This window comes from Lathyrus oleraceus, chromosome 7, assembly GCF_024323335.1.
Source record: "Lathyrus oleraceus cultivar Zhongwan6 chromosome 7, CAAS_Psat_ZW6_1.0, whole genome shotgun sequence".
Classification (NCBI taxonomy): Eukaryota; Viridiplantae; Streptophyta; class Magnoliopsida; order Fabales; family Fabaceae; genus Lathyrus; species Lathyrus oleraceus.
In genome coordinates this window covers 296,841,383-296,857,320 of record NC_066585.1, presented here as the reverse complement: position 1 = coordinate 296,857,320, position 15,938 = coordinate 296,841,383, and the positions used below count along the sequence as shown (strand labels likewise).

At 31.4% G+C, this 15,938-nt stretch overlaps 1 protein-coding gene across 1 annotated transcript; it reads right to left on the bottom strand.

Moving 5' to 3' along the window:
- Positions 1–11,973: 11,973 nt before the first annotated feature.
- On the bottom strand, positions 11,974–14,587 carry LOC127105711 (uncharacterized). The gene is made up of 6 exons (XM_051042909.1): positions 14,389–14,587; positions 14,066–14,301; positions 13,300–13,382; positions 13,037–13,171; positions 12,852–12,956; positions 11,974–12,294 (listed from the first exon to the last, which is right to left on the bottom strand). The coding sequence occupies exons 1-6, from the start codon at positions 14,463–14,465 to the stop codon at positions 12,163–12,165; spliced, it is 768 nt and encodes a 255-aa protein (XP_050898866.1). The 5' UTR covers positions 14,466–14,587; the 3' UTR covers positions 11,974–12,162.
- Positions 14,588–15,938: the final 1,351 nt, after the last annotated feature.

The window sequence follows — 15,938 nt, the reverse complement described above, 5'->3', positions numbered from 1 at the left end:
CAATTTTCAAATACTCGTATTTTTCACATTTTTCTTATTTTAAAGATTCATTTCTAATGCTAGTTATTTCTTCACAAATAATTTCATTTCTATTTTCTAAAAATTCAATATATTCTTTAAAATCAACAATGCTCTTTTCTAATTTATCATTAACTTTACTAAGCTTAACACTTAGGTTAAATATTTGATCATATATTAGAGATGTTACTTTAGTTGAGGCACACATGTTCTTCTTTATCAGGTTGCCTTTCTTTGAGAGGATGAAACTTCATTGGAATATTCTGACGTATTGTCGGAGATATTTTTGAACACATCTATGCATAATTTCCTTGAGGTTGTAGCATCTTCATGTGACGAATCTCCAAACCTTCTTTCTGATCTTTCAAAGATTCTACTTGATAAATCTTTTTCGTCTCTTCTACTAGATGAAGCTTCTTCATATCATCTACTGACTGAAGACTCCAAGGAAGATCGTTCGTTTATCGTGATCATTCTTTAAAATGAAAATTTTGGTGTTAATTCATCCTTTATTTCTTCTTATGATGATGATGTTCTCTCTTCTAATATTCTTGAATCCATTCCTTCATATTTCAACATTTAGATCACTTATTTTTCCCGAAACTCAACAAATATATTTCTATCTTTTAAATCAAGGAATTGATCAAATCTCTTGCTCCAATTCTTGAATCTAAGATGATAAATATAAAACTTTTAACACAACCTTCTAAGAGTCCAATGTTTGAGCACCATCTATAAAGATGACCTTCATGTTTATTTGGTGTTTCATCGTCTTGGATTCGTATGTTCATTCCCTCTTGATCAATTTTAGGAAAATCTATATATCATTTCAAGAGTATTTCATACTTTCTTAGTTAAAATAAAATTGAAAACATAGAAGTACTATTTGGTGCTTAGAGCACTCATCATTAAGTACTTGGCTTTTAAACCAAATTTTACTTTTCTTTATTATCAACATGATAAGTAGGAATAAACGACTCATTGATAATAAAATTCCAAATTTTAAAATCATTGGTTTTAATAAAAATATCCATTCTAAATTTTCTTAAGTTAAATCTTCCACCATCAAACAATTGAGGTGTATTCATAAAAATATTCATTCTAGCTTTTCATTTAGATCACTTCGTTGAGTTTTTGAATAATTTCCTCTTTCCCAGATTTTTTCTGAAATTCAATAAATATATTTATATCTTTTGAATCAAGAAATGGATCAAATCTCTTGCTCCAATTCTTGAATCTAAGATGATAAATATAAAACTTTTAACACAACCTTCTAAGAGTCCAATGTTTAAGCATCGCCTATAAGGATGACCTTCATGTTCATTTGGTGTTTTATCGTCTTGATTTCATATGTTCATTCTCTCTTGATCAATTTTAGGAGAATCTTTTTATATTATTTCAAGAGTACTTCACTTCCTTAATTGAAATAAAATTTAAAACATAGAAGTATTATTTGGTGCTTATAACCCTCATCATTAAGTACTTGACTTTTAAACCAAATTTAATTTTTCTTTATTATCAACACGATAAGTAGAAATAAACGAACCATTGATAATAAAATTCCACATTTCAAAATAATTGGTTTTAATAAAATTATCCATTCTAGCTTTTCATAATTTAAACCTTCCACCATCAAACAATGAAGGTGTATTCATGAAAATATTCATTTTAGCTTTTCATAATAATTTCCTCTTTCCTAGATTTTTCCTAAAACTCAACAAATATATTTCTATCTTTCGAAACAAAAATGGATTAAATCTCTTGCTCCAATTCTTGAGTCTAAGATGATAAATATAAAACTTTTAACACAACCTTCTAGGAGTCCAATGTTTGAGCATCATCTATAAAGATGATCTTCATGTTCATTTGGTGTTTCATCATCCTTGTTTCGTATGTTCATTCTCTCTTGATCAATTTTAGAAAAATCTTTATATAATTTCAAGAGTATTTCATACTTCCTTAGTTGAAATAAAATTGAAAACATAGAAGTATTATTTGGTGCTTAGAACACTCATCATTAAGTACTTGGCTTTTAAACCAATTTTGACTTTTGTTTATTATCAACGTGATAAGTAGGAATAAACCAATCATAGATAATAAAATTCCACATTTCAAAATCATTTATTTTAATAAAAATATTCGTTCTAGCTTTTCATAAGTTAAACCCTCCATCATCAAACAATGGAGGTGTATTCATGAAAATATTCATTCTAGCTTTTCATTTAGATCACTTCGTTGAATTTTTGAATAATTTCCTCTTTTCTAGATTTTTCTTGAAACTCAACAAATATATTTATATATTTTGAATCAATGAATGAATCAAATATCTTTCTCCAATTCTTGAATCTAAGATGATATATATAAAACTTTTAACACAACTTTCTAGGAGTCCAATGTTTGAGCACCATCTATAAAGATGACCTTCATGTTCATTTGGTGTTTCATCGTCCTGGTTTCGTATGTTCATTCTCTCTTGATCAATTTTAGGAAAAATTTTATATATCATTTCAAGAGTATTTCATATTTCCTTAGTTGAAATAAAATTGAAAACATAGAAGTATTATTTGGTGCTTATAGCACTCATGATTAAGTACTTGGCTTTTAAATCAATTTTGACTTTTCTTTATTATCAACACGATAAGTAGGAATAAACGAACCATTGATAATAAATTCAATATTTCATAATCACTGGCATTAATAAAAATATCCATTCTAGTTTTTCATAAGTTAAACCTTCCACCATCAAACAATGAAGGTGTATTCATGAAAATATCTTCGTTAAAAAAAGAAGTATTTGCAGTTATCATTCTACCTCCTAAGACAATTAGTCTTATAACAGAAGTTAGTCTCTGATGCCACTCTATGGACAAGTTATTTCAAACACAAAACAATGGTGGATGAATTGTGTAGCTTTGAAAGTCAATGTCCAATAAAAAAATATTTGATGAAATAATTTTTTAAAACAATTTTGTAAATTACACAGAGTAAGCAACATAATAAGTAACTAAGATAAATCATAGTGAATAAGAGACAAAGGCGCAACACAAATAAAAAAATAGAAGAAATAAAAAATAGATAAGGTATAAGAGGTTTGCACCCGATATTTATAAAGGTTTTACCTAACCACTTGGCCTATTCCTTTCTCCAAAAATTTCTTCTTAGAGTTTCCATTATAGATGTGAGCTTTTCACGATTTATGCCCACGAATCTTCTTACAAACAGACTGGAGTTTTTAGACTAGCTATCCTCTAAACCAAACACGAGATTTTATACTGGGCTAATCTCATAACCAAATGAAAGATTTTACTCCTGACGCAACTCATGAACTAAACTGAGGTTTTCACGGACAATCACTTGAATCAAATGAGAGTTTTTTTATATAAGGAAAATCTCACGAACCAAATAGATACTTCATGGGAAAACTTATGAACCAAATGAGAGCTTTTATACCAGGAAAATCTCACAAACCAAACAAAAAAGTTCACACATAACCTCACAAATCAAACGAAAGCTTTTGCTAGCTAAGCTTACAAACAAAATAGAGACTTCTCACAAAATATATTGCACATGAGATAAACTCCTCATAAACAAATCAAAATAATACCCCAACACCATAATATACAAGAAAATATTCACTGATACTTTTCACTCTTAAAGCACTAAGGCATTTTTAGTGAAATGAAAGAAAAATAGTTAAGTGTGAAAAAGCATGTCAAAATACATTTTCTGGGGTGCTATGAAAGGGAGGGGACTCCTCTATTTATATGAGAGAAATCTGGCTCAAAAAGGAAAACTATTCATGGACTTTTTAATGCTCATAATCGATTACGTGCTTCATAAAAACAACAACCCTAATTCTCAAAAATGAAACCCTATAATGGCTAGTGTCCTAATTGATTATGAGTGTTCTTAATTGATTAGGAAGCTTTATTCCATTCTCAATTAAATTACATAAGGGCCTTAATCTATTAGATAGTGTATATGAGCCTCATAAATATTTAGGAACACCTTTTATCAATCCCATAAGTACCTTGATTGTTCCTATAAGGGTTTTGCGGAGCTTTATTAAATAGAGGGGATAAAACATTTTTATGTGAGTGTGTCAATCATCTTAGTAATTTAATAATTAATCTAATATCTTTTATAAGACTTTGATCACTACGGACCAGACAAGCTTTAACACTTCCTCTCTTTACAAACTATGAAGCTTCAATATCCCTTGCTTGATACATGAATGATTCAACACTTCATTTGAGACTTGACTTCTTCTATATGATAATTCTTGATAAGACTTCTTGATAGACACCATCATTAGAAAGATGTCTTACCTGAGGATCATCAGGGATTAAACCGAATGTCGCTTGACATAAGGTGTTGTCCTTAAGAGATTAACTTTGACATCTTAATCTCTTAAGCATAAAAATTTGATTATCACTTCATATGAATACCTCATGTCATATAGTTTTCATCATCACAACTATATAGGTTAACTGATAGTTGCAAATATTATACATGCAAGCACAAAGATTCACATGACGTACACCCCTTTTAATTTTGAAAAGTGGTGATTAATCCCTATCTCGTCCAAGACTTGGGAAATTTTCCAAATTGAAAAGAAAAATCTTATAATTAAAAAGGAAATATGATAACTTCTTGTTAACAAATCAACTGGGGAGCACTTTTTTGCCAACTATATTGTTCTTAACAACTGAGACATGAGTAGTCTCTATTAATTAACAAATTATTCTCAAATCCGCCAAGCACTGATGATAAAAACAATATGATTTACCAATAATGAATAGATTAGACTAATATTGTAATAGACGTGCAACATAATTTTAATAAAGATATGTTATGCAAATAAGTGTTAATGAGCAAAGAAAAAAAAGTGTTCAAAATCAAGAGAAAAAAACATATTCATAAGCGAAAATGCAACATATAAAATCACATAACTGTATAAATATTAATAGTGTTGAGAAAACATTCAATTTGTTGGTGGTCATATGCACATACCAAATAAGACCGTTATAATATATATATATATATATATATATATATATATATATATATATATATATATATATATATATATATATATATATATATATATATATATATATATATATATATATATATATATACACACACACACGTGTGTGTGTGTGTGTGAAAATCACATCAAAAAAGGTGTCATCAATAACCCCTAAACTCAGTATCCACATCAACAACCTCTTGTGATCTAATCTCGACATCGATCTTCTTCGACAAGTCCTTAGCAGACTCCTAATTTTAACTCACTCAAGTTGGTTTACTATTTCACCAAAGACCTCATATATAGCATCATAAGTTGGTTGAGAATATATCTCCCCCATGACATTGACTCATTCTTTCGGCCTAGGTTAATCATTAATTCCACCGATAAATCCTTATTCAATGATGGTTTCACCATTCTCCTAAACTATATCTTCATCGAGATTTCAACTAGCAAGCAACTTTAATTTCTTTAATGAAACATACCTAAAAAAAATCAACATTGGTAGCAACCAACCATAATTGAGTATCCTCTTCAGAAAAATCAACAACAAATTAAAGAACTCTAACGGTTCTCGGTCGTTAACCTTATCTAACAACATGGAGTTTACCTAACCTGTCTCTTTCACCTTCACTCATATCCTTTTTATCTTGGCTTCAAACTCTTCCAATTTCAGTCAAATATTAGTGATCTCAAAACCCATATTCTCAACATTCTATTCGGAATTATTCTTCAACCTTTAATCATTGATTCTAACTTTCTTCATCTTTTTAGTGTGTCCACCAAGCCCTTATTTGTGGTATCTACGTTAAGCTTATGTAGTTTAAACCCCTTCATATTATAAGTTAAGTAGTTCATATCATTCTCCATGTCATAGAACTTGATAAACCAAACTTGAAGGTTTTCCTTGTCATTTCTCAACATCAGAAAGTCATACCCTATCGAGTATTTGTTGTCTTGAAGTGAGTGCATGATCTATGCACCTCGAAGAAGTTAATAAATCAGGGTAAGACACAACCTAAGATCCCTAACAACCTGCATCCTTTTTTTCATTTTCCCTCTATACCAGATTTGTATCAATTGGGAGTAAAACCATATATTGACCTAGTTGTTAAAGCACCAACGTTGGAGAACTTAAGAAGGGATTCCGCCCATTTATCGAGGTCATGAAGATTATTATCATCTCCACCTTAGATGCCATACCAATTCTTGGTGAATGCATTATCCATTGTTGGCTTATTTAGTTTTGCGAAGGCACAACAAGATTTACAACCATTGAAAAAGTGTGAGCAAGAGCATTTGTTGTGACAACTTGAACACCAGGAATCACCTTCATCTCCATGAATGTAGTTGTATATTAGGCTATAAAGCAAGAAGATCTAACAACAATGCCCATATTTATCTTACATTCAAACGACTTGAGATTTAGAAACACAATGACCATTTCCTTCATGTAATCCATGATATTGTAAGGAACTTTTCTAGTAGACTTAGTCGAAGTAACCAAGGAGGCTAACCCTTTTCATTATCATCTTTGGTGCCATTTTATCTTCTTTAAGAGTAGTGTTGTGGCTTCAAAGTCAAATAAAAATGATGACAACTCTAAAGAAGCGGCAAAAGAAAGAACATGAATGAGGAAAGTTTTTTAATCGTGAAAGCTTCATCCTTTGAACATGTTAATGGTTATATGTATAACTCAAAGTATATCTTTCGTAAAACCTTAAGTCCCTAACAATCAACAAGTTGGATAAATTCACCTTCCTTCATTGAAGAATAAAGACAACATGGATATTATACTCGCATAAGTGGCACAAACAATTAATCATTTTTAGCTTATGGAGCTTTGATATCAACCCCAAAAGAGCGGGATTTGATCCTGACACCCCTAGAATTTGACCTAACATATGAGCAATTTTATTATTGTTATGTCTTACTTAATAATTTTGGAATTTTAAGAGTATTTTAGATTATCATATTTTTCAAAGGATTACCGGATTTTTTGAGTTTATATGAAAAAATATCGAATATTGTAAAATAATCGGATGTTTTTGAAGCAATACCGAGAATTTATGAAACTTCTAGCAAAAATGGATTGAGAAGACATTGTTGAATCTATAATGCTTAACACAACTACCTTTCTCTTCATACTTTATTGTCTGAGCAATAGGTGATGGAGCAACAGTGATAGAAAAGTCATATACATTGGATTGGATTGTTTGACCAGATTGCCTAACAAAGGCATTTAATCATAATTCTATTACCAGATTAGTGTAGATGGGTCCATGAAGCATGTCAATGTAACCTTTCAACTTTTGTTTGGAAATAGTTTTCATTAGATCAAAATCTTTGTCTTTCAACTCATCGAAGCCAACAAACTTTTCATTAATAACGAACGAAATATTTTCATCTCCGTTGAAGGTTTTTGTAGACATTTTTTGAATTAAAAGAAAAAACTTTTATACTAGATTTGAAGACACAAAGAGATGGAAATGAAATGAGACCTGAGTAGTGTATAAGTAAATTGGAAAAGAGGAATTAAAACAATTAGAGAAGCTCAAACGCCTCATTGAAAATCCAAAATATACGTTATGTTTTGAATAAGAATGATCATTACTATTCTAGTGATATGATTCCAAGGCGCAACGTTTTATTTTTTTTAAATATAAAAACCACATATTACCTCGGTATTTTTATATAATCGAGGGGAAAAACCACATATTACCAACAATTCATGAACCTTTCTTATTATTTTTATTTTTATTTTTAAATTAATGATCTTTTCCTTCAATTATATTTAATAACCGAGAGATTAGATAAGAAATCTCTCTGGGATGAATTGCAAGAAATTTGAAAAGATAGATTATTCTTCAAGAATCTATTGTAAAACTTTTGATTTGTTTAAACAATTTATTTTAATATTTTGTGTATTAGAAAAGTTTTTCTCCCTCGTTTTTAACAAAAGCCAAGAGGTATGTGGCGCTTGGGTTGAAATATATTTTATTCTTTTTTATGTAGCGTGTTTATGTAGTTTCTTGACCATCCTTAAACAAATATTTGTCATCCATTTAATGAGTATCAACGTTCAAGATACTGTCATTAGTGATCCTCGTGAAACTTAAAACCTTAATTATAAAAACATTCTGAATATTAAAATTTGATAGTAGTGAGTTCACAAGAAAATCAAACATTATTGTGAAATCCTCTATGTTTAATCATAGCACCATGAGATTTTACAAAGTTAAAGTATCCATGTGATAGACTGTGAGAGCATAAAAAATTTAGGTTTATTTAATATGTGGATGGTGAGAGTGTATTTACTTTGCCAAATATTTATGTGAAGTGCAGAAGAAAAATTGGTTCAAAGATTTATGTACTAACATAATCTCTTAACTGAATATTTATTTTATTTATGTAACCGTACATTTAATCTTCCTCAAGATCAATGAAACGAGGATCCCTAATATTTGTTCTTCTCCAAGATATCCAACATTTATTCTTCACGACAGCGATGACGATGAAGAACAACATTTGTACTTTAATATTTTGTGTAAACAATGTAGTTTGTAAACAAATTAATTTATTAATATTTTGTGTAAACAATATAATGAGTATATATATATATATATATATATATATATATATATATATATATATATATATATATATATCTTTCCTCTCGATTTTTCTATTAAACCGATAGATATATGGTGCTAGTTTGGAAAATATAAAAAATTTATTGCTAGGTTCGAACCCATGACCATTTAAGCTAACCCCTAAGTTATTTTAAAGTTTCCACTTTTCATGTCACCCTTCGTTACCTCGGCAATGTAACCGAGGTGGAATCTATTTCGCGTCCGACATGACATGTGTTATTTGTAGTAGTGTGAATATGGTGCAACCAAAAAACATACTTGCAATTTTGAAATGTAAAATGCTCAAAAATATCTCAAATATCAGACAAGTCTACAATATTCATGCCCAAAATGACAAGGCGTTGAGGGGAGATAGAACTGAAATGCAATAACTCTTGAAACTTTTGGATGATAACAATTATGTATCTAGGTACCCGTGCGAGGATGGGGTAACCGTTAGAGATATATTTTGGACTCATACTGATTCCATCAAGTTGTTCAACATGTTTTCTATTGTGCTCATCATTGATTCAACGTATGAAACCAACAAGTACAAACTTTTATTATTGTAAATTATTGGTGTTACCTCTACTAAGAAGACTTATCATGCCGGATTTGCATTTTTAGAGAGTGAAAAAGAGAAAAATATTACTTGGGCTTTAGAGGAGTGTCGGAAAATGTTGAAGGACCAAGAAGATATGCCAAAAGTAATTGTTATCGACCGCTATACTACCTTGATGAACTTGATTGCAAAGGTATTTCCTACTTCTTATGTATTACTTTTTATGTATCATTTAACAAAGAATGTGAAAAGTCAGGTTAAACCCCGGTAAGGGCATAATAGATAAAGGCCGAAGATGGAAAAATGGTCAAGGTGAGCGTGATAGTGGAAAGAATAATGGATGCATGGAATGTTATAATAAATTATTCTATAAAAGATTTATATGTCAATGATGTTATACATTTCAGGAAAGTTTGTGAGAAATATTCATATTTGTGAAATATGTTAAAAGTACAATTCTGAACCAGGTGAAGGAAAAAATTATATGTGCTTGGATCTATCAAGTTAGACGCTTTGGAAATACAACAACCAACCGAATTGAGTCTACCCATGTAATACTGAAGAATTGGCTGAGAAATAGTAAGGGTGGTTTGTGTAGAGATTATGACTCTATGAACCAAATGATTTAAAATCGGCATAATAAGATACAAACATCATTTGATCGCAATATTATAGTGTTTGAACACAGATTCAAAGACAATAATCTTTATTCTCAGTTGGTCGGTAACATATCTCGTGCAGGACTGAATTATATTTTTCATGAAGCCAAACGAGTTAAGATGTAGGTTCTGATAGCTCAAAGTATGGTTGCATGCTTATGAAAACCTATGGTCTCCCTTGTGTTTGTCTTATATCTAAGAAGGTGAAACTTAATAGCTTGATACAAATGGATGAAGTTTGCATTCACTGGAAAAGGCTCGGGTTTGATGATGACGGGGTCATGAAAGATGGTAAATTGAATATCTCTATCTTGACCGAATGAGAAGTGATACAAGAGAGATTTTTGAAATCGGATGACAACTTGAAACTCCACATCAAAGAGTAATTGAGGGAGATTTCTTATCTGGAAACCACAGACTTGAAACCACCTTCTCAACTGGTAAAAACAAAATGTGCTCATAAGAAGGTCAAACCTACACCCAGTGAGAATTCAACGACACAATCTCCTTCATATTTTGAACATGTTGGCTAAGTTTTTTCCCGATTCTCCAATTCTAAAATCTCAAAAAATTGCATTCAAATGAGATCGCATCTTCTTCACCGCCTCCACCAAAAATTTATTCATTGAAGAGATGTTATTTTTATGCACAAATACATTGAACAGATCATCAAAGTTAAGGGTGACGATAATTACGGTTTTTGAGATGTTTCTAATTTGCTCGGTAAAGGAGAAGAGAATCACACACTTTCCTGTCATCAACTCATCCAATAGTTAAGGGGCCATCAAGAATCAAACACATGACTATACGGAAAAAAAAAGAAAATTTTGATGCAATTTATGAATATCTTGTTCCTTGGATTAGTTGTCCGACACCAGAGGATAAATGCATGCACTTTCTTGAAATAGGTAATCTAATAGAAAGTGTGTATCAAAGAGTGTGTATTGATCTTACAAGATACAGTTTTTCGAAAACATGTTTTCCATTTTTCGAAAACATGTTTTTCATTGTGCACTGTCCCTCCTCAAAATCCAAATGATCGTATTATGTGTGTTGGGTGGATTTCAAATTTGCGGCACTTTGTTCAAGTATATTTGAAATTGGGATGCCTTATACCACTTACATCACCAGAGTAGACAACTCATTCAACAACAAAAGTCGAGACTTGACCGGACCATTTTGTGGAAATGATGCAAGAGTTCACCGAATTGAACGAGATTGAAAGAGAATCAAATAAATAAAAGTCAAAGGGGTACCACCCATACATATAGATTTAGTATGCGACAAATGTTTCGCTTTATTTTAGTTTTTATTTAACAATGTATTGTATGTAGTATCGTATTAATATTAACGATGTCTAACATATATATTTTTATATTTCAATACATTTTAAAGTTTGCCAAAAAAATTATGCATTTAATACAAACTTTGTTTCTGACTGAAGCAGAATTTCATTTTGTTCTGAATGGTTTCGAAAATATATCACCGGATTAAGATAACAGGGTGGTCCCAAAGATGCATTTCGGAACATCTTTGAGTATAAGATAGAATTCCAAAGGTCCATATTTTTCTACAACTACTATAAGTATGGACATTTGTCTCATGTTTCATACCAAAACACATTACACGAGAATAAACATCAATCGACATGTCGCAAATGTCTACTTCAATGGCTTGAAACCCTCAATTGAATTTAAATTCAACGAGTACACCCCTCTTGAAGATCTAAAATATATACTACAGAATCTTCTATCATACTCCGACAAACAAAAAATTGTAAAGTTCAAGTACCGTTCACCGTCAATTGACAACAAACGAAAGATTTGGTTCTACAACTTTGAATTGAAGACAGGTGCAAATTTAAGGATTATGTGAAATATTTTTTCCATTAAAAACAAAAGTTCAAATCAAAGTGGATGTGACAATTTCGAGATCAATCAAAATATATTATAAAAATGTTGAATCATCTGAAATTTAGAGGTATTATTGTATTTTAACGTGCGTATGGTAGTAATCCATAAGATGGATTAAGTATTCCCCTACAATAAATTTAGTATACTTTCAATAATGTAAACGTAAATTGCTTTTCCATATAGAAGAAATTTGAATATTGTTTCACTTAGTTTTCAACAAACTAGAACTAGAATTACTACTTTGGTACATCATAATGCCCAACATTAATCTTTTAAGAGAATAGCATTCCTACTTCAAAGTAAACGGATCATTTAAAATTGGTAACAAAATTTCATACAATACTGTCTAACTGTTCAACTCATCAACATTGATTAGAAAAGTAAAATCTTCACTTTCTAACTCCTCATGGAGCAGATTAAAAGTCGGCACTTCAAACCTCTTCACAGGTTGTATATCTTCATATGATGACCTTTGTCCCTGAAAAATGTTCACCTATCATAGTTAAAACAGAGATACAGAACAGTAAAACCACATGCATATGAATTGCAGACCTTATAAACTTCATGTCATTTTCATGATGAAATCTATGTAATTATCATGAAACATATAAAGTGCCATTTTCTACATCACTGCATAAATCAGTTCTCGCGCCTATTTTGATGACAAAAATATTTTACTTTTTAATAGTAGAAAATAGAGTATATGTCTATTTAGAACTTCCAAACTTATATGCGAAATTACATTGGTTCCATTGTTCTGTTTATAAATCCAATAAGTTTGTGAAAAATATACAAGAGCAACATCAAATTGGTCCGTCAACGAGATATTTTGCGAACAAATTAGTCTTTAATTTGACATCAAACTGTCATAGAAGTACAAAACTGGTGATAGTATTTAATATTTATCATTTTATAACGTGATATCTGGGGAGTTTGTTCAAGCCTTGGATGCAGTACCTTAATAATATAGCAACAAACAGACAATTGTTTTTAGTATCAAAGACAATGAAAAATAAGGCTAGATGGATGACTAACCTTCTTTAGAACATAGACAAAATAGTGAAAGGTTTCACCAAAAGTAGTCCACTCAACAGACCAGGTGAAATCTGGTGCATTAAATATAGGGCGCCTGAAATGTGGCTGGCATGAATTTTGAAGCAGATTAGAATAAAGGCAGGACCCAACAAAAGACACAAGGACCAACAGTTCATTCTTCAAACCTGGCCAAAAGTTATTGAGATAAATATGCCATCTTCTTTCAAAACCCTGTGAACACCTTTCAATGTGGACATCACCTTGGACATCGTTTCCGGCTTTGGATTCCATGGGTCACCGCTATCCACGAACAATACATCCTTCAAAACCAAAGTTAACATATTCACATTTAACGCCCAAGCTTAGAAGATGTAGGAATCATAACAATTAGTTTAAAGTGTCGAGCCAAAATTTCGTTATAGGTGAAAGGAAAAATCATCTAATTTACCATAGTTCCTTTCTCGATAACCAAATCAAAACATTCATCGTCAAAAGGTAGCTCTAGCATATCAGCTTGCATCACTTTTATGTCTAATAATCACAAATGCAAACACATGAAAAATCAAGAAATCCACACAAACAAATGAACAAAATATAATCAAATCTTGAAAAAAGTTGATATTGACAGTAAGTCAACGAAAAAATCATATACCAAACAAATCAATAATTCATATCTACCAAAATACCAATTACACCAAGGTTGTGGAAAAAACTTAAATATACACTTTTCCAACCTTGCAAAGAAGATGATATTTTCATTTTCTATTTTTGGATTTAAGAATCTATGTATTAACGGTGAAGCTCCTATAGCCAACTATGATACTTTGCTATATAGCACATAGGAAGTACTTTCATAGACACAACATCAAACACTTTATTCACACGTCCAACACTGGCATATAGACATAGGGAATAATTTGAGTAAATAGAAGTGATTGAATGTAATCTCATGTGTTGGTGTTCCCTACTCGAATATCGGGGCTAATAGCACTTTTTATAACCTGATATCCTCGGCACGCAACTGGGACCACAATAAGCAGCAAAGCTCTCCATCAGGAGAATGTGCCGCATGTCCAGGACTGAGTTTGAACCCAGCTCTCGTTAAACTATAAGAGATGTCTAACTAGTGCTCTTGGGTATCCAGTGAAGTATATATTATATTGACAAAAAAATGAATTTCAATAATGAGTAATTAATTTAAAGTTAAAATGAACCTTTGAATCCCTGAGAAAGTAAACGGTTTCGCATGTTGTTGACCGCAACATGTGAAAGGTCAATGCAAGTTATGTTGGTTGTTCCATCTTTATACAAACCATCACACATTTGTGAGTTTCCACAACCAAGCTCCAGTACAGAGGAATTGGGTGTGAGATGGGGTTGAATGATGTGACGAAAATGGGAATAATCCTTGAACCACTCATATTTCTCCTCCTTCGAGAATCTCTCATCCCTAAGACAAATAGAAGCATCAAATTCTCAGAAATTCAGAAGAAAAAAGTATCAATGAAGATGCTAAGAAGCTTTGATTACTACTTACCAGTAGGAAGGGTTAAGGTACGCCGATGCAGTTGAGGGTGTTACGCTTTCCGTCGGCGTCGGGCGTGTATCGGCCATTATTGACTCTGAACCCTAGCGCCGGCGGACGAAACGGTGTTAATGCCACGCGTGAACCTAGAGCATCCACATCCATACCACTAATTTGGGTGGTATAAATGGGTCCCATTAAATATAATATATTCCATTACATTTCTTAATTATTTAAACAATTCAATTATATTTTCTAAATATTTATACCACTCATCTAATATTTTAAAATAGGTTCTACTAATCTCATATTAATATGTTCCAAATTTCACATTAATATATCAATATTTAATTAAAATAAATAAATTAAAATATTAAATAATACACTATCTAACACCAATAAATTATAAAAAAAAATTAAAAAAATTCGTTAAAATAAATTACTAACAAAAAATGTACGAAATGTTTAAAATAATTCTTAGTTGTGATTATTCTCATACCCAACATGTTTTCATATATGTTCTATCAAGTCTTGTTGAATGTGTCAATGAATTTCCTTGTCGCGAACATGATGTCTTATACGTAGGAACTCCTGAAAATCATTATACGTCGCGAACATGTTATGCAATATGATGCATGTATCCATTATACGCTTTAGTGCATCCAAGTGCCAAGATCGGGATGAGTTACGTATCATTGAAAATCGGGATTGGAGAACTCTAAATACTCGTTTGATATCCTTTCTTGTGCCTGCTTGATGTTGGGAAACCAATTTTCTCTTATCCCCTTGTGGTATTCTGATGCTTTTCACAAATATGGCTCATTCAAGATAATTTCATCTGATAGATAATAACTCATGTTGTACTCAGTACGATTGACTAAATAATGGACCTCAGGAGCTCGCTCTTTCATAACATCGTTGAAGACATCAGATTGATTTAGCACATTGATATCATTGTTTGAACCCGCTACCCCAAAAAATGCGTGTCAAATCCATAAGTCTTGTGAAGCAACTACTTCAAGCATAACAGTAGGTTTACCGTGATCACCTCGAACATATTTCCCTTTCAATACGACATGGCAATTTTTCCATTCTCAATGCATACAGTCAATGCTCCCTAACATATCTGAAAAGTCATGTGCCTCTCCCATTTGACTTTTGCAGATATTGTGTCCCAAATACACTGACTACACCCCTTGTAAACATATTAACATATTTTAGCATCGTGGTTTCACGAATTCTCAAATAGTCATCCACACTATCAACAAATTCTCAATATGTCAACATACGAATAACTATAATGTACTTTTATAACGGTAAAAGACTTGCTCTACCAGTTGCATCAACCCTAAGTCGAAAATACTCATCATGTTGACCAAGAGCTTCAACGATGCAAAGGAATAAATGTTTATGCATTTTGGTGTCGTGCTTCATCTTTCAATAATCTCAATGTCTCATTTAATGTGAATTTTCATGTTCATCTTGATAATAGATATAATGTGACGTTGAAATGATGTTTTACTTATAGCTCCCACTTTTCTTTGCAGCCAAAGCTACTTTGT